General features: G+C 39.0%; 1 protein-coding gene and 1 non-coding gene across 2 annotated transcripts in view; one reads left to right on the forward strand and one right to left on the reverse strand.

Annotated features, from left to right (window-relative positions):
* Nucleotides 1-25,667, reverse strand: part of myo10l1 (myosin X, like 1) — a 59,498-nt gene that overhangs the window by 23,993 nt on the left and 9,838 nt on the right. The window contains exon 2 of the mRNA XM_062440851.1: nt 9,525-9,623. Within this exon, the coding sequence (XP_062296835.1) occupies nt 9,525-9,623 (99 nt within the window). The remainder of the gene's footprint in view (nt 1-9,524; nt 9,624-25,667) is intronic.
* On the forward strand, nt 18,715-18,786 carry trnaq-uug (transfer RNA glutamine (anticodon UUG)). Its single transcript has one exon. It is a non-coding gene; the product is annotated as a tRNA-Gln (tRNA).

Consider the following 25,667-nt stretch of genomic DNA (forward strand, 5'->3'; position numbering starts at 1 on the left):
CTTTTGTATTTTCTGTCGTCTCATCAGTCTTTATCATTCTCTACTTACAAACATTAAAAATCCATGCTAAATATATTTGTTAATGTTATCTATTGATGTAAACAGAAAAATAAATATTAGTTGATATATCACTATCAAATTTGTTTTATTCTATATTGTGTGTTCTGTATTGGCAAAACAAATCCATTATTTTTTGGGCTCAAATGAGTATAATTAACCTTCCTTCACTTGCAATACTTTTCTCAGTGTTCATAAAAACACCAGATTTCTAAACAGCTATAATCAAAATGTTATGTTAACAAGAACAATTTCCCTCAACTCTGTCCAATCTTTTAGCATCTTTCAGCTAATTGTTTTGGTTTTACTCCCCAAAACTCACAGCCCTCAGCATCATTTCTAGGTGGTGTAGGCAGGTGAAAAAAGGCTCTTAAAACCCGGTGTACACTACCTGAACAGCACCAAACAGCAGATGCAAAGTTAGAAACTAGCTGGAAACTAGAGCCAGATATTTCCATCAAGAGATCAGGAGTGAATACTTGACATACATGCTTAGAAACACAACTACAAAGGAATGCTGCTGGTGTAAATAAACAACTTCTTACTGATACAGTGTGTCAGTGTTGTGTTTACAGCTTGTTTTCTGTTCTGTAAAAAATCTGTTATTGCAGGTTTGCTTCACACCTTTTATTTCCTTAATGAATTCACCTTTCATGCTGCTCTCACACTTGAACGCTGAGTGGAGGTCACTGCCAACTTTTAGGTGTGTGTAAACATTTGTATGGTGATGTGTTTTTCAGTGTCTGTTGTGCACGTGAGACACGCATGTCTGACTGATTAGATGCATTAACATGCCTGAGAGTAATGGCTTGAACAGCTGAACACATACATACTGACTGTATTGCTGCTCGACTGTAAAACACTGTGAGAGACAGAAACTCTCTATATATCCAGGTCAATTAGATTTAGATTAAGCTTTTCTCTCTTTCTCCCTTTTTTCACTTCCCTCTTCCATTAAATCTCTCTCCAAGTCACTCTCATGTCTAATTTTTTTTCTCTCTCTTTCTGAATTTTAAAAGCCCTCATGTCTCAAACATCACTTGTCGGTCTCTCTCATCTTTCTTTCCCTTTGTATGTCACTCCTCTTTTATCCCTTCCCCCTCACTGTCATTGCTTCTCTCCTCTCTCTGTTCTCTCAATCTCATCCTCCCTCACATCATCCAACTCTCCATTAATTTTACCCCTCTTGCTCCAGCCTGCCAGGCATTGCATACCCCACATTTCAACCTTGTTTTTTCCCCCTACTTTCTTCTACTCTTCTACTCTTTATTTGCTGTTGCCTGCAACCTCCATACTGTATCCCTGTGGGGGTTTTGTTTCTCCTGAAAGTCCCTCTGATCTATCTCCCTGTCTATCTAATGTACACGGATCCCTGTGTGCATAAACTCACACAGACATCGGTAATGCCTAAATGGCTCTATCTGAGATCCCTGTCTGCAATAGAAGGTTTAAGGAGAGTCAATCAGGAACTCAAGCGTGCCTTTGCAATCCAGGGTAAATTATAAAGGCATTTACCAAAAAAAGTGTGGTGCTATATGAATCATCACATACTTAAAAAAAAACTAAAAGGTCTTAATGAATATATTTGCATCTTGTGACTTGTAACTCTTGTAACTATTTTAACATCAGCAATCAGTGGTGGCCTATCCCGAGGGACAACAGATGGAAATATATCTGGTACAATAAATGTCCCTTTTAAATTAATTTTAAAATCAATAAAAAAATAAATTTAAAATAAAAATAAATGTAAACTAAGAAAAATAAAATCCAGCTGTAAAAGCTGTATAAGTCAATGTACAGTATTCATGTTTACATTAGATACCTTCATATGCAATATTGTTAAGATATGTAACAATTCTGAATCTGAATCAGGTTTATTGCCAAGTAGATTTGTTTATACAAGGATGTTTTGTGCCTTTAAAGAATGAGAAACACACTACACTTCCAAAAAATGCAACTCAAAAGCCTCTCCTTTAATATGACTTTAATATGTAGTGCATGCCCAAATCTTTCAAACTCCACACCCACAGTTTGTAATGTACACTGTATAAATGTATACTCTGTCAAGGATAACTGTGCTCACATCAAACCTCCTTCAAAACAACAGAAGACATTATACAACAGGCTGAATAGCACTCTGTATTACCAGTAAACAATTTGTGAAATGCCTTACTGTAATAGAAGGTCTATCTACAATGATGGACTCTCAGAAAAAGCCCTGGATATTTTAACTGTAAGATTAAAGACTGGGCTTGATTACAATTCTGGGTTTTACAATGTTTTCTAAAGCCAAAGCTGCTTTACAGTAAAATATACAAAAGCCTTAAACAGAATTTTAAAAAAAAAGATGTTCATGAAAAAATAACACTCAGGACAACCCATATGCAAATGATCTAGGAATAAAAGATGCTACGATGTGGGGGAAGTGTGTCAGTGAAAGTGAAATGCAGCTGAAGTGGAAATACAAAAGAAAAAAAAAAGGTTTTGGCAAACGTCCTCTCCTTCCATTGCCCTCTGGTGGGTTTTAACACACAATCTGTGCATTAACACACACAAACTGTACTGTTTGTGCAGCACACACACAAAAAGTTTGACTACCCAGAGAGTCTAAACTGGGATACTTCATATTCAATAATTCATTATTGGAAAGAGGAACAGAAGAAATATACATGGAATTAGTGAGCGAAAAAACAGAGAGAGGAGAAGACAGAATGAGAGTAATTTAGAGGCAGAGCACGGTTAACCAACTCTGATTTGTCTTTAGCTGTACATCCCTCACTAAAGTGTGGGAGACACTTAAAGGATAAAACTGGCATCATTCTTTATTTTTCTTATGGTTAACAAATCTCATGAAAAGACCAAAACCAATAATGTGTCATAACATATCTGAATACTTTCTCTCTCTCAGCCCCAAACATGTTTCTTCCTACTGAAAATCTTTAAATGCTAAGGCTAAGCAATCTGCTAAATAACCTGGGCACTGTAGTTTTTAAGAAATATTACTCAAACAGGAATACATTTTCAGCAGCAGATTAATACACATTTGCTGTATTAGTTATATTAATAGCAGCAAACTGGTGCATGTAATCAAATTAAAACAAACTAATGGACAGCAATTGAGGCCTTTGGCACAGAAAAATAAGTAAATCATGCTTTGGCTACACAGGGAATACTTGTTACTAAAATGTGGCCTTTTCATGGGATTTGTTGAGAATATATATTGACTTTAATACAGGCCTTTCTCTTACTTTTTATCACTTTCTGTTACCTCTCTATTCAAGAAAAACTGCTGCACTCCACACCTGATATGTTCATGTCCAAAACCGTTTAACACACACATACAGTGCATTCAGTGGTCTTCCTGTAAAGCTCTCTGATGTCTGAATCTGCTTTGCATGATTCAGGAGGAGAGCCAGAGGAGACAAGCCTCCTCATCTGACTTCACATATTAGCTGCAGCCAGAATGAGGAGAGGAGGCGAGAGAGATAAAGATGGAGAGAATGAGAGCGATAGAGAGAGAGAGAGAGAGAGAGAGAGAGAGAGAGAGAGAGAGAGAGAGAGAGAGAGAGAGAGAGAGAGAGAGAGAGCTCTGGGCACAGTGACCTAAATAGTCTGTAAACCTATATTCGCCAGTAGAAGATACAGTATCACACAGCACCTGCATCTCCTACAGTTGATCAGGTCTGGCAGTCCATCACGTGTCAGATTAGGATTGGGTAACATTGAGGTGATATTTTGTGTACTCTAACCCGGGCAGCTATAGGCCACCAGGGTCAACAAGTCACTTTATCTTAAAACCAAAGTGCTCTTATGCATAGATGACTTGCCATAGGCTTCAAGAATATAATATGCATTTAAGATATATAAAAACTGACATCTCACATCTTTTCTGGATAATTTAAATGGAAATAATGGGAGTGCCCTGGTTGCTGAATGGTTACAGCACATACCACATAATTACAGCGTGAGTTTGATTCCAGCTTGGGATTCTTGTATGTCATGCCATTCCCTCTTCCCTTGTTTCCTGTCTGCTTATCTTCTATATAGCTGTCCAATAAAGATTAAAATAATGTAATTTTATTTAATAATTACATTTTTAGGAACTAATGATTATTTTCATTATATATTAATCTGTTTAATTTATCTCTTGATTGATCACTTGTTTGGGCTTTAAAATGTCAAAAAATGTAGATCTGTATACCATTGCCATGGTCAAGTTTTCTCGTACGAGGTCTCTTTAAATCTGTTTGATTTTGTGTTGTGTTCTGTATCTCTTTATTTGTACGATAAATACATGATGGCAAAAAAAAAAAGTTGAATTTTTTGTCAATCGAATTGTCTATTAATCGACTAATCTTTGCAGCTTTAATCTATTTAAATTTGCCAACATTTTAACCCCAAACCGGGCATCAGTGAAAAGAGCTTTGAGTTCCTCTTTTACCACAGAGCACTGGTGAGTTTTCAACTGAGGAAAAGTGGTTTACAACAAGCTTTAACACTATTTATACCTTCTCTTTCCCACAGTGCCACAGTGGATAACACATTTCATATATTGTCATCCTTTAAAATTTGGCAACCCACACTCATCCCACCCCAAGGGGGAAAGCTGCCTCACTTCTTCACAGATAAGGGACGTTGCAGAGAGACAGCGAAGGTGAGATACAGATAGAAAGAAAGCAAGAGACACACAAATGTATGTGTTTTTGCAAATTTGTGTTTATGTGTTAACTAACTATGGGAGTCACTCAAGTTAGAAAAATGAAACTGAGAGGAGGAATGTGGGTCAGGAAATCACACAGCAGTGTCAGTGCAAAATCAAACAAAAGTCATTTCTGCACATTTCATTAGTTGCATTTGAGAGAGTGTGTGCGCCTATGTACTTGCAGTCATTTTGTGTGCACAAAGAGTAAGGCATCCCTGCAGCATGTGCTGTCCTCGCGTGAGCTCTCACTGCAGCTTTCACGCTAGCTATTGAAATCCAGGTCACATAACACAGTGTCCATAACTCATTGTAACCTGTGTGTGTGTGTGTGTGTGTATACGTACATGTCTAGTGTGTGTGTGTGTGTGTGTGTGTGTGTGTGTGTGTGTGTGTGTGTGTGTGTGTGTGTGTGTGTGTGTGTGTAGACATACAGGTGGTGTAATATCTTCAATACTATCTATTTGCTCTATTTGTTATATCTATCTATATGCCAGTTCTTTGCTGACCCAGTTTCACTGCAGGTTCATTAAAGTTTCATCTAATCTGATCTAATCTAATCATATTCTATACGCTGTAAAGCTCTACTCAATTGATACTTCAAAGGAAAAGGTAAAACCTTGGATAATGCTGTAATATCTAAGGTTTTATCAATCCAAGGAGATTGGCTTTACTCTCGTGTTACCAGTCAAACCCCTCTCAAACCCTCACTTATGTTCATGAGTTGGGAGTAGTCACTGATGATTGATGAATGATGAATGATATCATGGGCATGTCCCCTTGAGTGCAGACTACAATGCAGATCCAGTGGTGGGACAACCAGTCTATTTAGCCTGGGAAGAAATTGGGATAAGTGCTGGGCTACATTTGCCTACTATGATTGCACTGCAACCACTTTAAGTGGTTTAAAATGGACAGATGGATCACAGACAGAGGAGTCACTTATTGATATAACAATGCCTCCCATCCATCAAATAAACCACACACACCAGACCTCTCTACTATGATGATGGTAAATGCTGACAAAGGCTTTCCAGTTTGTATTGTAGGATGAGTACTGACATGAGTTTAGGGAGACTAAAGATTTACTTTCACTATCAATGGCTTTCACTTGTTTTTCTTGATTAATCTATCAGTCATTTGGTCTTAAAAATACATTTTAAAAATATATATATATATATTTGTATTATTATTTATTATATATATATATAATTATAATAATTATTATTATAATTATTATTATTATTATTATTATTATTATTATTATTATTATTATTATTATTATATTAAATATTCTTATTTAAGAAGCTGGAACCAGAGCATTTTGGCACTAAAATGGCTCCAAACGGATATTGGATTATTCCGAATGATTGGCAATTAATTTTCTGATCGACTGATTGATTCACTCAACTAACTGTTAACTCAACTAACAGCTCTACATCAGTTCATCAAGCAACTATCCTATACGTACAAAATATATACACTACTTTATATTAATTTTAAGATATTAAAAAGAAAAAAATCTTACTAAGAAGAGCTGTGACAATGTTTACACAAATGCATAGAAACGTTTATATTAGTATATTGAGTGGGAGTGACTGGGAAGGGCTACATTTTGGTGATTGTGTACCATACACCAAACATCTTAATTTCAATTTCAATAAATGATTTTGTACCTGCATAATGAATATTTATATTTAAATGAAAACTTTCTGTTGAAAAAGCTGAGTAAAAACGACTATGAATGATGTAAAAGGTTGCATATACCCCTGGTAGTTGTGAGCTGTGCTGATTTGACATTAAGGCTGGTAGGTTTGCAGCCGCAGCATTTGTAACCCAGAATTGGTAATGTGGTGAACTGGGTCAGGGTTTGTACTGTAGATTACAGAACCAGAGCGAGTGGAGCAGCAGGGACGAGAGTATGAAGGAGAGAAAAGGGTAGAGGAAAAGTAAAACTTCACAAAAATAGCCAAATGCTGTTAAATTTTGCATGTGTTTGCATGTTCTACCCGCCATGTTGGCATCGATATTTTCGTCACTTTTTAAACTGTTTTGTTCTTTCAGCTATTAAAAATGCTCCTGGGATTTACTGAACTCTCTCTGCTCAGTGGAATCAAAAATGCATTTATGACCAAGATCAGGGGAGTAACAGGAAGCGATGGGAGCAGGGGACTGTTCGCATGGGTCAGATGGTGTTCTAACAGGGAAAAGCCCCCCGTCCCGCTGATTTTCTATCAAATATTCACCACCTCCTACAGAGCTAACATTTAAACACCAACAGCTAGCAGAGAGGGAAGGGAAGAGAGAGGCAGGGAGAGCTGGATGGGGGTAGGGGAGGTTAGGGACTTTCATAATCCAGAGCAAAGAGAATGCCTGCTCCTATAACCAATCCACTATTTTGGGAAATGCCTGTCTGTCACTGTTGGGTCCCCGAACAGAAATACTGATGCAGCTTCTTCAAAAGACTATGCTTTTAGAGTAGCATGAGGCCACTTCATGTCTTAAAGGCCATGAAACACAAACTCATTGTACATCTGAGAGTCTGTGAGAGTGAATGTGAAAGAGAGTGTACATGTGGATGTTCTTTAGGGATATAAAGGGAGGATTGAGACTCTTGAATTAGGGCCAGAGAACCAAGTCTATTATTAGCTCCATCTAAACGCTGCCAACTGGAGCGCATGTGTGTGTGTGTGTGTGTGTGTGTGTGTGTGTGTGTGTGTGTGTGTGTGTGTGTGTACATGTGTGCTAAACACATCGGGCATCAAAAAAACATTAAATCCAAAGAGCAACGTGTGCGTGTCCTTCCTCTGATACAGATTAGATGGGCATGCACACACACACACACACACACTCATAATGAGATTTAAACATTCAATTCCATTAATTTGGCAGGGGGATTGGTGTTAAAGGGTTAGCGTTGGGGCAGCAACCCGGATTTGCCATTTACAACGACTACAGGCAACTCTGACATCCTGAAACAAGCATGTGCTCCCATAATGCTCTCCACCTATTCCAGCTCTCCTCTGGAGGCTGAATGTGTGTCAGAGATGCTTTTTGCATATGTATGAGGAGGAAGAAGAGGAGGAGGAGGAAGGAACTGGGGCAGGAAAGTGGAGCATCATGAGCAGAAGTTTCTATTGATTTTCACAGGAGAGGATGAACCTGCACAGCTGCCTCACCTTCACACTGACCTTTTTTCCCAAACTAATGCAAAGACAACATATTACATGGCACTGCTGCAGATTTTACTCAGCAGAATTTAAATGATGATGCTGTTTATCTCAACTACTCTGTTAAAACTAATGGAATATGTTTTTTGTTTTGTTTTGTTTTGTTGTTTCTGTACTGTTTAGATAGTTCATTAAATAAGCAGCCCACTTCACATTAAAAATGTATTATTTTCTGAGGGGTTTTAAAGTTTGGCCCATCATCTTTCATAAACAGAAACTTTTCTTTCACTGGTAAACCTTTTTTATCCCAATAAAAGTATTATCTGGTATTATTAAGACATTACCTTGGAGCTTTATCCAAATACAATAGTTTGCTTTCATCATGCAAGTAAACATTTAACACTACACTACAGGTTAACCACAGCCATACAGATCCATCACAAATAAATTGTACCAAAACTACCAAAACTATCAGAACCATTTCCTCATTTCTAAGACAATATGTTGTATTAATCAAAATATAAACATAGTGTTGTCCTAAACCGGAGCTAAACTGAAAGCTCAATGCTCTATATACTCAATAAATGAACTCTGGTCCAGATTCGGACCAAAAAACAATTTAATCCTGACTACAATACTGGAATTTCACCATAACTTGACCCTCACCACTTATGTGTGACACATTGCTATGTCACCTCACCTGTCCTCATTTAGCCGCCTACTACACGCCTCAGATATCAAAGTTGTTGCCATACATTGGAGCTCTGGATAAAAGAATAAAATGACTTGTTCAAACCATGAAAACTGTGCATTTATGGATGAGTGGACTGAGAAATGCATTCATGAGAAACACAAGAACTACTGTATACTGTATGTGTCTGATTTGCAATGAAACATTGTTTGTAATGAACTGGGTGGGAACTGATAACACCAATACAATACAAAACTGTCCCAAAAACACAGCAGTCTGCTATCAAACCTTTTTATCTCCATATTTAAGGACAACACAGGTGTCACCTCTCTCATTAATACAGCAATTCATGTACACACAGTAGCTCTGGCATTTTTGTACTGAAATATTATCTAATGAATCTTTACTAACTTTGACTGACAGACTTTGATAAAGAAGGAATGTGGAAAGCAGACCTCTAAAATTTGTATTTGAGTAACCCTGTACTACATCAAACTACATGTAACTTTATCCAATGAAGGAGCATCAGTGATAAAGAATCTACCCAGTCATAACAAATTATATCCCAACCCAAACACAGCACTCTGTAATCTCCTTGATTTCCTTGGTTCAGTCCAGTTGTACAAAACATAATTAAAATAAACGTGTAAAAGATTGCTGTGAACAGTTTGATATATTATAGCACTGAAGGGTCATCTTGGCCTCCTTGGCAGTACTTGATAACAAACTACATAAAAACGTGATCAAACATGACAGATATAAGTTTGTCTGTGTGTGTGTGTGTGTGTGTGTGTGTGTGTGTGTGTGTGTGTGTGTGTGTGTGTGTGTGTGTGTGTGTGTGTGTGTGTGTGTGTGTGCGTGTGTGTGTGTGTGTGTGTGTGTGTGTGTGTGTGTGTACAGCCCTTACCTTTCCATAATCAGTTGTGACGACAAGCGTTCCATCTCCGCAGGAGTTGACAGTGGCGGGAACCAGCTGCTCCTTCTCCCTGACCCAAACACGGGCCCCCTGGATCACACAAACACACAAAAAGACTGAGGTTAAGCAGTGAAACCTGGGTGGAAATTTACTGTCTGATGACATCAAGTAATGAATCTTCTGGTGAAGAGGGTAGAGCAGGCAAGCATAACTTGGATGTCACAACAGAGCTTAAAATACATTATGTGTGTTTGCTAAACTGATACTTGTATCACTATATATGTATACCATAATACTGTAAGTCTGTTTGATAATACCATCAAGGTTGCAAGCTAATCATTGAAACTTTTTAGTGAATAAAACTCTTTCTTGGTAACCTGTAATATACAACAGGCAACTAATGAGGTGGAGGCAAAGAACACTATGAAGTGAAGTAAAGTGTAGTTTCCCTTCACAGACTAGATTATTCTCTACATTGGTATATCTCAGAATACAAATAGTGCTCTTTGTAAGCAAAGAAAGTCAGGTTTGTTTCCGCAACAACACGTAACCGCGTTTATTCCAGTCTGTCTGAGTGATAAGTATGCAGGGGTGAACAGACAGATGTTACAGATGTGTTTAATGAGAGAAAAAGAGGAACATCTGGACATCTGGATGTGAAGCAACAGTGCTTGAAATTGTGTGTGTGTGTGTGTGTGTGTGTGTGTGTGTGTGTGTGTGTGTGTGTGTGTGTGTGTGTGTGTGTGTGTGTGTGTGTGTGTGTGTGTGTGTGTGTGTGTGTGTGTGTGTGTGTGTGTGTGCATGTGTATGGTTGACTCAGGGTCAGAGGAAGTGTGCTCTTCCCAGACCTTTCCACACAGACAAAGACCTCTTTCACACAGTCACTGACTTTTGACCTCAAACTTTTAAGAGGGGGCACAGCAGTACAGTGGTGGAAGACAGAAAAGGAAACAAGAGAGGAAGAAGAGGGGAAGGAGGAGGAAGAGTCAGTCAATATGTCCACTGAAGTACTGTAAAAAAAAAAAAAAAAAAAAAAAATGTAAAAAAGAAATAAAACAAATAAGACCAATCCAAAACTATTTATCAAAACACATATAGATAATATAGACACATCAGCAGCCAGATAAGAGAGACATTTCAATCTAAGTGATGGAAGACAAAATCCACAGGCATCATTTTAAGCAAAAATAAATTAAAAAGTTTACCGGAAGATAATATGAAGCCTCATCAGTCTGAGTTAGTCAAATAAAGTGGATATCATCCACAGTTACAGACCTTAAAATAAAATAAGGTCTATAAGGTAAATAAAAAATTCCCTCTCAGTGTCTGGACAGATAGTATTTCGCCTGTTCAGCTGTAGTGGAAAGATTGTAACAAAAAGAGGGAATTTGGCACTAAAATTACAGTAATTTTACAGTAATTACATTTTTGCACAAAATGAAGGCTGTCAATGCTGGCCTTCGATTACATTGTGCAGATTTTATAAAGTTAACAATTATTCAATTAATCCATTAGTCAATCATAAACTTTTTTTATGATAGATTACTGATTTCGGTCAAATAAACATTCCCAATTTTAAGCCTCTAAATTGTTGTCATTTTAAATTGAATATGTTGGGGGTTTAAATGTTGTTCTGACTAAATAAGTCATCATGGGCTTTAGGAAAGTGATTTCATCACTATTTTCTGGCATTTTACAGTCAATCAATTGATTAAAAATAGTGAAAATATTGTTTGAAGTCCAAATACAATACAGTGACAAATATGTTGATTTTATTGTATCTGAGAAGTGCATATTCTGGTGACTCATTCAGAAAATACTGATAATGTATGAATGATCTTGTTTCCTGACATAAACACCTACAGTAAGTGTAAAGGTTGAGATGATGAGGGGTTTGAGCCCTGAAAAAGACACCAGATGTATGCATCTGAATGAACCGAACAACAAAGGAGGGGTAGAACTGAATTGTTTTAGCAACAGATGGTCTCACACCCCTAAGCATTCCCTGACAACCTATTTTTGCTTCCTCTCCTCCTCTCTCTCTCTTGCTCTCTCGTTTAGTTTTTTTCTTGCACTCAATCTGACACACATACACACTGATCGGGAAGGAAAAACCAGTCGTGCCCCAGGCTATGAAGTTAACTAGGCAGAAATCTTTCGCGCACACATACAGTACACTATATTTATACACAGTTGGGTAGCTCAAGGTGAGGCTTAGGGGGCTAGAGTGTCTCAGTGCTTTCGCAAAACACAAACTCTAGTCAAACCTTTTCACCAGTGGCACAGGCAGAAATGAATCATTATTGTACTTTGATTCTTGGAGGACTTATCATTGACTATACTCCTTAAACTATAGCCTTACTTTGACTCCAATGTCCTTTAACATGCTTTAACTTCACCTGAGAAAATGATCTTCCCTCACAAATAGATATCTTCACTCGACAAGAGTCAAAAAGTTAATGAACTCACTCAATGCCTATAACACAGCAGTAACCTCTACAAGTCACTAGTCATACCAGACCAAGCAAGACTGTAGCTGCAAAACCCTGAGTGTATTAAATGAAACAAGGCAGCAATGTAACAATAATGATGTCTTTCATGATGGTCACCATGTCAATTATACTGCCATAAATTCCTGTCATGGTCAACAGACTGGAAAAACTACAAGTTTGACCCCGACCAATCATTGTTTCTCAACCGTCAGGGAAGAGGGTCAAAAAATTGTCAATCATGCCAACAGGAGTGCTACATGTGGTTTGTGCGAACAGATTTGTAAATTGTGCCCACGGATTACATGCTGTCGTCTGTTCTGCAGCAATTTGACCTGCCTTGCATGGCCTGCAGTGACCATATCCACCCAGTAAATTAAGAAAATTACAACAAGTCCCAAGTTTGCTGTATTTAAACAAAAGGTCTTGTGGAAAAAATTATTGGGTTTTGTATATTGTGTATACTCTGGAACATAAAGATACAAAGATATGTTGTAATTTTAGGTAGTTTCACAGTCACTTAAACTGAAGTGCTCTCTGGCGCACATACTATATGCAAACACTGACACAGAGATTCTCAGACAGCGTGGTGAGCTCATCTCCACCTCCTCCACAGAATGATTCAGGCAGTAACACCTACAGTCTCAAAAACAGAAAGAAAAACCTGATCCAGAAAAGGGTCACTGATGAGTTTTTTTGTGTTTTTATTTGACTAGTGATCCTTGATGTTTTAACATTTTACTTTATCTTGTTATAAGCTTCACGTGAAAATGCCTCAGTTAGGACATAAAAGTCCAAGATATGCAATTCACTGCATGTTACATTTAATGCTAATTCACTCCAATCTTTGCAGGAACAGGCCTCATACATGTAGAATCACTCTGACAACTGAAAAATTCAAGAGCCTCTGTCGCTACCTCTCTCTCTCATTCTCTCTGTTGTTCTCTCCTCAGCAACTCTCTATATATAGCCACCTCATCGCTCCTCTAGATCTTCTCTCTCCTTCTCCGCAGTCACTCAGACTGTCTCGTCCCTAAATCCAGCTCGTCTGCCTGTCAGATTCCAGCACACTGAGCCATTATAATGGTGGTGATGCTGTAGTTTGACCTGCTGACCTCCCTATCCTCAGGCTCTCTGCTCTCAGTTCACTTCACAACATAGTCTGTTAACTAATAAAACGACCTCTGACCTCACTCGGATCTCTATTAATTAACTTCTAGCCCTAGCCCTGAAGCACAGTTTTGGAATATAAATATAAATACTTTTTCTCCTTATCTTCTCCATTTTTCCCATAAGTCAGTATCTAATTAATTTCTAGTTCCAGATCGATGTACTTTACCTGTGCCATGCACTCTCTGGGGCCAATACAGCAGGGAAGGGAGACAGAGGGTTATGAATGACCTGCCAGCATTGCAACCTACACCCACCCACACTCGTACTTGCACTCCTCCTCCTCTTTGTGTCCTCCTCCCATCCCCCCCTCTGTTACTAGCCCAGACAGACAGGAATGGCCATGCATGACAACAAACTCCTGCGCTTTGCTAAAAACCTACGGTGAAATGCAGAAACACAGGTCTCTCTCAATGAAATCCAAACCCGAAAGCATGCCCAGACCTCCAGTTCCTTCATCACCTTTTCGTCAAGCTCCATTAAACCTCATTGTCACTTTACCCTCAAACATGACCCTTGGCCACTCACATCTCAGACCCCTGCTCTCTAGCCAACAGTGGCTGAAAGAGTACCAAAACATCCTGCTTGAGAAATGCTATTCGCTCCATTTCTCCATGCAAGTTATGAAGGACTAATTAGTGGTGCAATTACAGATGTTTAACCTCAAGTGTGTCATTTCAAGTAAGCAGCACTTTACATGATAGATGGTTTTCTTTTTTTCAGGTTTTTTTTCATGTTTTTTCAGATTAGATGAACGCACCGCTTCTTCCAGCAGGAAAAACTTGGTAGCTGTCCAAAATAATCAGCTTCTGGATACATTTGAGGCTAGAAACAGCCAAAATTGAACTAGTTGTTCATAAAATGCAGCTCATTCTTGGTGGATGATTATCAAAATCAAAATCTCATGCAAACAAATAACATGCCAAAATGATAAATGCCATTAAGGCAGAGAGATGCAGAGAGAGTTGGTTTTGGGGGGAAGCAGCAGCCAGAAGACAAATGAAGAAAATCCTGACCATCTAATAATCTTTCATTACTGAACACACAAAAGTGAGCTTCCCCAGAGCCTTTAGCCCTGAAGCCTGAACAGCATGTGTGTGTATGTGTGTGTGTGTGTGTCTGATAAAGGCCTTGTTTCTGCTCCGGCGATCACATGGATGGCCTTGCCATTTGATTGAGGCGTCGCCCTGATGAAGGACCCCTCTCTCTGAAAGGCACTTACACCCCAACAAACACGAATTAATCCTTGACCCAAACAGACGATCAATGTCAGCATACACACACACATTCAAAGTGCACAATCCACAGTCACTCATGACCCTTGAATGAGCATCAATAAACATTATTACACAAAAACACACACAAACAGTCTTTCACTGAGTCATGAATATATGATTTACTACAGTAAGTTATAAGCTATATGTAACTATATTCATATAAGTTTTAATTTGCCTCCATTCTGGGGATTTTCTTTCCTTTCTTTGTCCTTTGGGATAATAAACTGAAATCATTTGGGTTTTTGCAATTCAAGGATCACACTTTTGGGCTTTAGGAAGGCTTTAGGAATTGTGTTTGGCATTCTTCACCACATGTTATAGACTAAATGAGTAACAGAATGAACGATAATGAAAATAATTTGTAGTTGCAGCCCTATTGACTACTAATGTAATTTTTTTCATACAGACTAAAGAGGAGCAGGTGATTTTCTGAATGTGGTTGAAAAAGAAAAAGGAGAATTAAGGGTGAAAGAAAACAAGATATTAACACTTTAACTATAAGGTAAGAAAATTAATAGAAGAGGGGGATGGAAAATGATTTACGGAGACAGAAAAAGAGAGAAAAAGACTAGCAGAACCGGAACCACATCTGACATCTGGCTGTGATTGACAGACACAGAAGAAAGGAGGAAGATAAAAAAGGAAGAAGACGGACAGTGGTGATGATAGTAGGAAAGGCACAAAAAGTAGACAAAAGGTTAAAAGTAGAAGGTGTTTTAGGTTGATATAAAATGACAGAAAGACACAGAGATAAATAAATTATGACAGAAACAGCTGACCAGTCAGTGACCGGCTAATGGGTGAAAATTAAAAGAGCAGCATGGTGGTGGGAGGGCACAGTGGGGTCTCTAGGGACTAAAGGTCAGGGGTGCGTTCAGAGATTAATTTAAATGTGTGTGTGTTCACCTGTCAATCTGTCTGACTGCATCAGCAAACGCATTAACTAAAGCTACTTCTATCACAGTATTAAAACAGCACCGTATACACACCCAAAATAGCACCGTATACACACTCAAGCTCACAAAACACAACCAATCCTCAAAAATTCATGATATGATGATGATGATATCTTCCGAGTCTTTACTCGCACAAACTCTCTTCTTTATTAGGGCCCGAGCACTGACAAGTCAGTGAGGGACCTATTGCTTTTGCCAGGATTCTTATTATTATAATTCATTATTTTTCACGTTCTTATGCCGTGTAATGAATCGCATTTTTGGTGGCCTGAACATGCATGAAAACTCATGAAATTCTGCACACACGTCGCAGCTGGTGAAAATTTATTTAATTTAACGTGATTGGACGCAAGCGTAGTAAGGGGACTCGCTAGCGCCCCCACACGTCGGGTCATGTGACCACAAATCTTCTCGGATCTGCATGAAATTTACATATGTCATAGGTCTCATTGGATCATTGGAAAATTAATTTTGTGGAATTTTTTTACCAAACAGGAAGTCGCCCACGCGGCGTGGCGTTCACCGATTTTCATTTTTCGAACAACGCTTTGAGGACTTTATGATGTTCACAGAATCATGAAACCTGCCACGTAGGTTTCAAATCATGAGCTCTTTCATCTGATACCACATTTGCCCAATATTTTGCCCCAACAGCTCAGTAGCGCCCCCTAATGCCTTTTCCCACTTAGCATGTACTGACAAGCTCTAAAACTCACCAAATTGGACACACTCATCAGGACTCACAAATATTATTTTTTTGTATAACCGCAGCCTTTTAAGTGGCAATATGACTCTACAGCGCCCCCTAGAGCATTAAAAGTTGAAGCCCCGCCTTCTACATGCACGTACATGAACGAAATTTAGGATTCATATATATCATGACCAGACGCACAAAAAAGCCTCTTGGACACATACCCTAAGTCCAACAGGAAGTCGGCCATCTTGGATCACAGGTGCATTTTTGCCGCCATTTTCCCCATTTCCAGCCCTCGTACTTTAACGCACTCCTCCTGCAGTTTTGACTCCACAGACTTCAGATTGGAACTGTATCATCCTCAGACCTTGATGATGTAAACTTGACGACAGATTTTTCCTACGTTATACCAGGTGGGCGTGGCAGTCGTTTGTTTGTATAAACAAACAACTCCTTATAACTCCTCCACACATTGTCGGATGTTTATACATGCACTGCGTAAAATGTCACACCTGGTGACGCCGTTTCAATTTCAACATCATTGGGGGTGGATGTGGCAAGGGGTCTCCATAGCGCCCCCTAACAGCAGGTCATGTGACCACAAACTTTGTCTGATCTTCGTGAAATTTACAGGTCTCATAGCACTCATGGGTAAACCCTCAAATTATTTTTTTCAAATTTTTCGCTCTAACAGGAAGTGAGTTATTGTGCATTTCCTGCGTCAATTTTCCGTTTTTCCCTCTGCGTTTAGAGGACTTTCCCATCTTCACAGAATCACCAAATTGCCCACATAGGTTCACACTCAGGCGCACTTTAATTTGAGACCATAACTGCCTCTGGGCGTGGCACAACAGCTCAATAGCGCCCCCTAATGCCTTTATCCATTTTGTACATTTTTCCAAACTCCTACACTCACCAAATTGTACACATACGTCAACAGTCACACATATTGACTACTGACAAAGTTTGGGATTTTTAAGTGAGAAGATGACTCCACAGCGCCCCCTGGAAGATTTCAAAGTTTAAGCCCCGCCTTCCACATTGACATAGAAAAATGAAATCGACAAGGCCTATGTATTATGTCCAGACGCACAAAAAAGCCTCTTGGACCCATACCCTAAGTCCAACAGGAAGTCGGCCATCCAGGCTAAAATGTTCAATCTGGATAATTTTTATTATTATTATAGTTGTACGCCTTTTTGACAGCCTAAACATGCCCCAAAACTCACCAAAACTTGCAATCATGTCCGATCCGGAGAACACTTTGATATTTTAAGGAGCGCGGAAATGGCCGACGCAAAAATTGATTAATAGCGCCCCCTAGAAAATTTAAAAAATCAAGCCCCTCCACTCAGATTGACGTAGACAAACGAAATTCGGTGAACACATGTATCATGTCCAGACACACTAAAAAGCCTCTTGGACCCATAGCCTAAGTCCAACAGGAAGTCGGCCATCCAGGCTAAAATGCTCAATCTTGACGCTTTTTTGGCCCTTCACCCACATTCCTTTGTGCTGAGAAGTCACCCAGACTCATTTCTGGTCTTAGTTTGCCATCTAGTGGAGACATTAACCGCTGCACACAATGTTCAATTAAAGGCACAGGAGCAAAGACATCTACATGCCAGTTTTGACAGCCCTGCGACTGCCGCACGCACCGACGTGCACGTACGGCGTTACAGTTGGGGGGAAAACGGGGGGGTGCGAGGGCCCTTCGACACTGCTTGCAGTTTTAATTCTCTTTGTTTTGGCACCTGAAACCTCAAATGGGGAAAATGGTGTTTTATTTTTAACATTTTAAACATAATGTGAAATCTGCTGCCAGTTTTGTCAGCTCCAACATATTTGCTGATAACAACCCCAGATGTCCACCTCCACAGGCTCTACTCACCCTGCAATGATGTATGTCTGATAGTAGAGTAGACGCTAGTGTGGTTCTAAGTGCTTCTGTGAGTTAATCATGCGAGGGAGGGGAGGGTCCTTGTCCGTCATGAATGTGGGGCTAGTTGTTATATGGTGCCTTCAAGTGGAATTGTTCTTACCATGCTTATGAAATAAGTCCACTTAAAGGACTTATTGATGTGCCATTTACAAGCCAAGTAGCTTGACTTGGCTTGGCTCCAATTGATTCGTATCTAAAAAGCATCAACTTCCCTCTTAAAATACTGAGTCAGTTTTTTTTAACTCAATCACTAAATTCAGTGTGCTGGAGATCATTTTGGAAAATATTGCTCATTAATAAGATTTGAAGAATTACAGTAGGCTTTAATATCTGCCATGTGGGCAATGATTGACAGCTGTGAGTCCCACTTTTGGGGCTTCTGTTTCAGGAGTTACACTAATAAGACCCTCGAAGGTTGCTGTCACGCAATACTTCACTAAGTTTAATGTTCCTCGATTATTATACCTGTCCTGTCAGCACAGTTTAGCTAAACTCACTCTTGATGTTGTCCAATTCTCTTGAAAAAAAACCTATGAGGCTACTTTAAAGCTAGCTAGGAGTTGCGTTTCCGTGGTGTAATGCTTATAGGCTAATGTGGACACTGACAGTGTTCTCCACTAGCCTGTCAAGAGACATTATCGGCCAGGTTATGTGGTTCCATGGTGTAATGGTTAGCACTCTGGACTTTGAATCCAGTGATCCAAGTTCAAATCTCGGTGGAACCTCCTCCAGTGTATCTGCTGCGTGATGGGTAGCAGTTTAGTCACTGTATTTCTGGTAATGTCATGCTCTGTTTCTGTGATGTCCTCTTAGAAATAGTTTGACACCTGTCAGCTGTAACTGAGAAGTGATTCCATGGTGTAATGGTTAGCACCCTGGACTCTGAATCCAGCAATCTGAGTTCAAATCTCAGTGGAACCTGGTAGTAAGAGCAGGCAAAGATTGTGGTATGCAGAAGAGGGTAACAGGCAGAGGGTCCTGAAAAGTATGCTCTCTCTCAATGATAAAGCATTTCTTCCTGCACATTTTATTACATTATTTACATGAATGTAATTTCGCAACATTATTACTAATATGCAGGTATGCATCTTTTTATTAATACTTCGGAGTAAAATAACAAGTGTGCCCTGTAAGACGGGAGAAGGCACTAAATTAATCAAACTCCATTGTGCAGGTGTGCAAGGGTGGCAATAGTCAAAAATCCAGAGCAAGCAGACGGGAGCAAGATTAAGAAAACACTCCAGCACAGGGCTTTAGCTCCAAGTTCACTTGTTATGAATGAACACCAATGGAAGATATTCTTTCCCATCCTTATTAACAAAATGTTGAAAGGCCATATTATTCACCATAATTGTAAAGGAAACATGTCAAAGTCCCTTTTTATTGTCACTTTGCAACAAGGTTATTGCTACTTGAACTTATACTTGACTTCTCATGCCAACTGTACAACCTTACAACTTCCAATTTATGGCAACAATAAAAGAAAATGTGTGGGTACTGCAGCTAACAGTGTGTATTGATGTATATGAGATAAGTGAGTTGTTGTTTTTTTTTCTAACACTGCTGTGACACAACACGCTGATCCATCTCTTTTAGCGGCTTGTCCAGCGCCAGGGAGACCTAAACTGTGTCAGTAATATTCCATTAAAGGTGATAATACAATCAGGACAGCGAGGCTTTCAGCAGATTAAGGCAGATGGAAGCAGAGCAACAACATGTGTTTATATCAGTGTGAGTTGGGGGGTGATGTCACCTGTCCTATATGAGGCACATCTGTCAGTGAAACGGATTACTCTTGAAATTCAACACTGTAGGTATTAAAATACATCTTGAGCAAAAAGAAAAACAAAAAAAAGTCACTAAGGAATGGCTTCAATTTTATATATTTCTCTCTCTGGACAAAATATGGTTATTTATGAAAGGCCTTCAACTGACCTATATTCATTCCTTGACCATGACCATAAAAGGAAACATCTACTCTTGGCTGCTATTATATTCTTGCTTTCATCACATTTTTTGTATTTTTTCTTCCCCTAAGCCTGCTTCAATCTGCTTTTACATCAGTTAATGAGTTGCTGCTATCTCCAGAATGCCATTTGACCCCTGATTATTTGCTTGAAATTGTTAAATGCAACTGTGGATTTTACATGTAGGAGAAGATGGTAACAGCAGAGAAAGTTGTAGTAAGTTTTTTTATTCACAAAAAGCCAAAGCACCTTTTCTTCAAAGTGTGTCTTGACCTGCATTTCATTATAGTCTACAGAGGCTACAATTCAACGATTATGGCTACATCCTCTCAAGTGGATTTGTATCTATAAACCATCTCACCAAAAGATATGATTGCAGTTGGCACAATCAACTTAAAATGATTCACCAACTTTGGTGTGATGGTGCTCTCAAAAATGCCAAACATTACAGTTTTAGAATCTCCATTATGATGATGATTTGCTGCTTGTCTTTTTCTTATGTGATACTACATTTTAATTCTTTGGGGTTTTGCAATTTAAAGGTTCATACTTTGAAATTCAGGCGGACTTTAGGAAACTGTGAATGACATTTTTTCACTATATTTAAATCTAATATTTCCACCGGTAACATCTTTATAAAAAAATGTCCAATCATGTCACATCATCGAGACAAATATGAAAATACAAGTTCAAACATAAACATACAACCCTAAGCCCTAACCCACCATATTTTCGGAAAATTAAATGTCTTACAGCCATTTACGTTAATCCTCGTAAGTCCATGACCTTTCCTCACAATTAACTCTAAAATGGCTCCATTTCAAAGTCTCTTCAAGCCAACAAAATGTCCTCTTCCTATGCTTTCAATAATGTGGCAACACACACTAACACATACAGTGAAGTTACCAGGTCAAAGCTCTCCCACATCACTACTGTAGAAGTGCCTGAATTTCAAGTGTGCCAGTGCATCATGTTGTTTCCTATTTGGTGCTTTTCTTCTGCTCTGTACTATCTGAAGCTTTAGCCAGATAACCTTTGGACCTGTCCTGAATCCCAAAACAAGCACATGTATGATTTATCCAAAGTAAATCAGATCAGAGTATACTGCTAAATTACAAACAGGGATAAAGAGACCAGATAGAAGCAGCTGTTAATGTTGTTTTTGCGTGTGTGTGTGTGTGTGTGTGTGTGTGTGTGTGTGTGTGTGTGTGTGTGTGTGTGTGTGTGTGTGTGTGTGTGTGTGTGTGTGTGTGTGTGTGTGTGTGTGTGTGTGTGTACAATGCAAATCCTCTTTGAGAGGCCAGTTTTGAGCAGTGTGCTAATTATCACATTCTCTCTCATCTTGTATTAAACTACAGTCGCACACTCCCACCACCCCCACCAACACCATGGCAACAGGACTCCACGGCAACAGTGTGGAAACAGGGCACCATGGAAACAGCCTCTCTCCTCTATAGGCATTGGTGGATGCTGGGAGATAGTGTTCAGATGCAAGGAATTGTGGGATATGTTGTCCTGCTGTATTTTATTGTTTATTCATTTGAGGAGTTTTTACTTGTAATGCTTAGATGTACAGATTATGAAGCCCTTTTTAATTTTTGATATCCAATTTTGGGTACATTAAACTGACCTGACTTGACTGTATACAACGTGGGGGATGGTGTATGTTGTTAGAAGTAGACTAAAACACTGAGGAATTCTGGGAAAAGACCATTAATATTTCAGCGTGGTGACGAAAATTATCAAATTAATATTAAATATTTAACCAATCCAGGTTAGTTTGAGAAAAGGTGGACTTTGGGTGATGAGAAAAACTACATCATTAACATATATCAGTAGTTAATTTACCAGCTCGTCCTCTCTCTTTAACTAGATGGTTGACTGTGTTACTGAATATTTGACTACTTCCTGTAATTAGCATGTAGGCTCATCCATGCATACACACAAGTACTGTTTATATGTCTGTGTATGACCGTGTGAATGTATCTGTAGGGCTAAAAGTATATATATGTATGTGAATTTATACATTTAATACATATATATATATATATATATATATATATATATATAAAAATGTGTGCAGTATCTAACTAGTAAAATTTCCCTTTTGGTCTGTTAAGTTTTTGTTATTTTTATTATACATTTTTCTTATGATGAATTGTACATTTGGAAGGAGCAATGCTGTATATGGGAAAATCATTTTGAATAATCTGAGAATAACTATAGCGTAAAAAGTTGGGTACAGAAGTCCAGAAATTCTTAGTAACTTGGGCATCAAATCAGAGATAAGTCAGTATAATAAATTAAATATCATGTAAGGTGCTAAAAATTCTTACATTTATTATTAATAGACTGTGACAATATAATTATATAAAATTGTAGTCATATCACCCAGCTTTCAGTCCTTTCAGCAGACGAGTAGGTTTCTGGGAGACATTGTTTTATTCAAATATGCCCGAACTGTAAAATAGCTTTAATGCGATTTGACTGAGGCGGAGCTGTATAGTCTCACACCTAAACATGCAGAATAAGCAGAGAGAGTGAGGCGGGAATAAAAGGGGGGAAGAGGAGAGGAAAAAGAAAGACAGAGCTGCGTGGAAAAATGCCAAAAGGAGGAACTCTGGCAGAGCAGCACTAAAAGTGGTTGGTTGAGGGAGATGGAGAAGCACCAGGAGAGTGGCCGTAAGGGAGAGAGAGAGTATCAGAGGGAAGGGAAAAGAGGAGAGAGAGAGAGAGAGAGAGAGAGAGAGAGAGAGAGAGAGAGAGAGCGGGAGAGAGACAGAGAGAGGCAAAGCTGATGCAGCTCCTAAGCAGAACAAATGTGTTTGGAGCTGCAGAATATAGGTCACACATCTCCAGCGACTGCTTCCTTCCCTCCACTGAACCACCCTCCTGCAGAATGCACTTCATACAAAATCCTGCATAATTTGGACCGCAATCTATGAACAAGGGCTCTGCTTAATTTACACCTAAGCTTTTTTTTACGTCAGCGTGGGTTAAATATGCATTGCACAAAAGAAAGGGCTGCAATTAGAGGACACCTTCTGTAGCTTGAGCCTCAAAAATCATCACAAACATGGAAGTTGCTTTGATATCTGTTGGTTTGTTTGCATGAATGTTTCACAGCTTATGTGCAAGCAGCCATATAGAATGCATCCAGATGATTAATATTTTACTGCAGAGTAAGTTTTTTGCATGAAAAATCAATCTCAGTGTGAGAAAGCTTTCATTGCCTTATAACTATTTGCAGTATGGTATATGTTGGCCGAGTGCACTCAACAAATTGCAGAGTGTTAAATAATGATTTACGTCCTGAGGAGAGCGACAGAGCGAAAAGGAGGGAAAAAAGTGAGGAATGTTGACCGTGCAAAAGAGAGGACCGAGGCAAGCAGAAAATGCAAGATGGATGGATCTAAACGGGCAGATATGATACAGCAACAATGACAGCAGGCTGGAGATGATGTGTCACTGCACTGCCAAAACTGCTCTTTCCACATTCACACCTGCCTGTCTCCTGGTTATCGGTTCATGGTGGCTGTGCACCTGCAGTCCAGGCCTACCGACACAAACACAAATGTCACCCTTGAGACCAAATTTCATCCATCTCTCTCATGCACACACACACACACACACCCATGCACACACACACACACACACACACACACACACAGATTCAGGTGTCAGGAATGACGCTATAGTTGGACAATATATATCGATGCACAGCTCATAGGTTGATGAGACATACATTATACTACACTGCTGTCATCTGACCACGGAATCAGGAGGATTTGTAGTTTTCGGCATACATGCAGCTTCTTTGATGGTAAATGCATTGATTTAAAAGATGTATGAGAAAAGAAAAAAATAAAAGGAAGTAGATATAAATGAGTAATAGCTGCTCTCTCTTACTATCTTTGTTCTTTGTATTCAGTATGTTTTTAGTCTGTTTTACATCTTGGTGAGCCACATTTATATTTAACTGAGCGAACAAAAAAATCACACCATGAGGTGCACTTAGTAGCAGCTCAGAGGCCTTTGATCATATCATGATCTTCATCAGAAGATTCAGTGTGCTCAGTTGTCACTGAGCTGCAGATGTTCAGATTTACATTTTGTTTGGGGAATAGTTTGATGTTTTGGAAAATGCATGCTTTCTTGCTTTGTTGAACTAGATGAGTGGATTGATACCCCTCTAATATTTGTAAAATGTAGCAGTTGCCAGGCAACCAGTGGAGACTCCAAGAAGTTGCTGCTCCGAGCCAAAAAGTAGTCCAGCATATAACCCAGTGCAAAAAGGTGAATGGCCAATTTTACACTTAAGTTTCATAAACGAGACATAACGTGTTTAATATTGAGTTTTAGAGAAGCTGGTGGGCAAATTTTGTTACCTTTGGGCAGAGCCACGCTGTCTCTCCTGGATGTGTCCTCCTGTTTCCAGTGTTTGTGCTAAACTAAGCTAACCAGCTGGGTTCAGATTCAAACATCATACATACAAATTACATATTTCCCAACATATCAGACTATTACAATAAGAGGTTCTAATTTATTACCTATTGTATTTAATATATTCAGAGGACTTTACTGTAATGATAATGCAATACTGAGTTTGGGTAATGCCCTAGATTTTATTCTCAATACATAAAAAGTGACATAGGTCAGTTGTTAGTACTACATTTCTGACATTGGAGCTGAGTGTGGTAATACATTTCTATTTTTCTTCATTAGTAGTACTAATTCAGGAAATGAATCAAACTCAGTATTGTAGTATCAGTATTGCTTTGTATTTGTTAATGTTCACTTATTGTACAATTGCTTGGCCATGTTTGAGATCAAATGCAACTTGATGTTCAGAAATCCTACTCTACGGTTGAGTATAAACACACGTCTTCTTCTCTGGTACATTGTGAAGAAATGAGACACTTACCACCACTCAAACAGCCCTCTAACTTTCTCATTGTCATTTAATGTATTTAAAGTAGTGTTGTCTTAATTTTAAAACTGTATTGTTTTTCTGTCATAACCAGATAAGTGTTGATTTTTGTTTGTATTTAGAGCACGTGAAATAAGTACAACTACCACATCCCACTACTAACCAACCCAGTTTGAATATGAAGGGATTATACAGTAGCCTAATGCCACCTGACATTTCATGCTTGGCTTGCTGGCCAGCTATCATGTTTTCTGCCTGGGTTGAGAGAGAGAAGTCAGCTGTTCACTCTCTGTGGTGAAGGGATGGAGCCACAAATGGAGTAACGTGGGGATATAAGAGTGAAGGATGGAGTGATGTAGACAGCAGGGGAATGAGACTAAAGTGGATGTTGGACACACACCTCCCAAGACGACTGATTACTCAGTGCCCCACTGCATGAAGTCATATTTCTGGGTATCAGATATGCAGCTTATGCAGGACGGTGGGCCTGAACATCATAACTCAATAAGTCTGTTCATTTTCAGGTCTCAAACAGGCTTTCAGAGTCAGGGCTGCAGGGTTGGTTATGGTGGTATGTGAATCAATGCCATGATCAATATATTACACACATGCAGGGATGGGAAATGGAGCAGGAGAGATGGCTGCTGTGTGTCATGCTTATGACTTCACTGGTAGACTGTTAATGTGACACACAAACAAATAAAAACAG

The sequence above is a fragment of the Scomber scombrus genome, chromosome 19 (assembly GCF_963691925.1).
Source record: "Scomber scombrus chromosome 19, fScoSco1.1, whole genome shotgun sequence".
In the NCBI taxonomy this organism is placed as follows: Eukaryota; Metazoa; Chordata; class Actinopteri; order Scombriformes; family Scombridae; genus Scomber; species Scomber scombrus.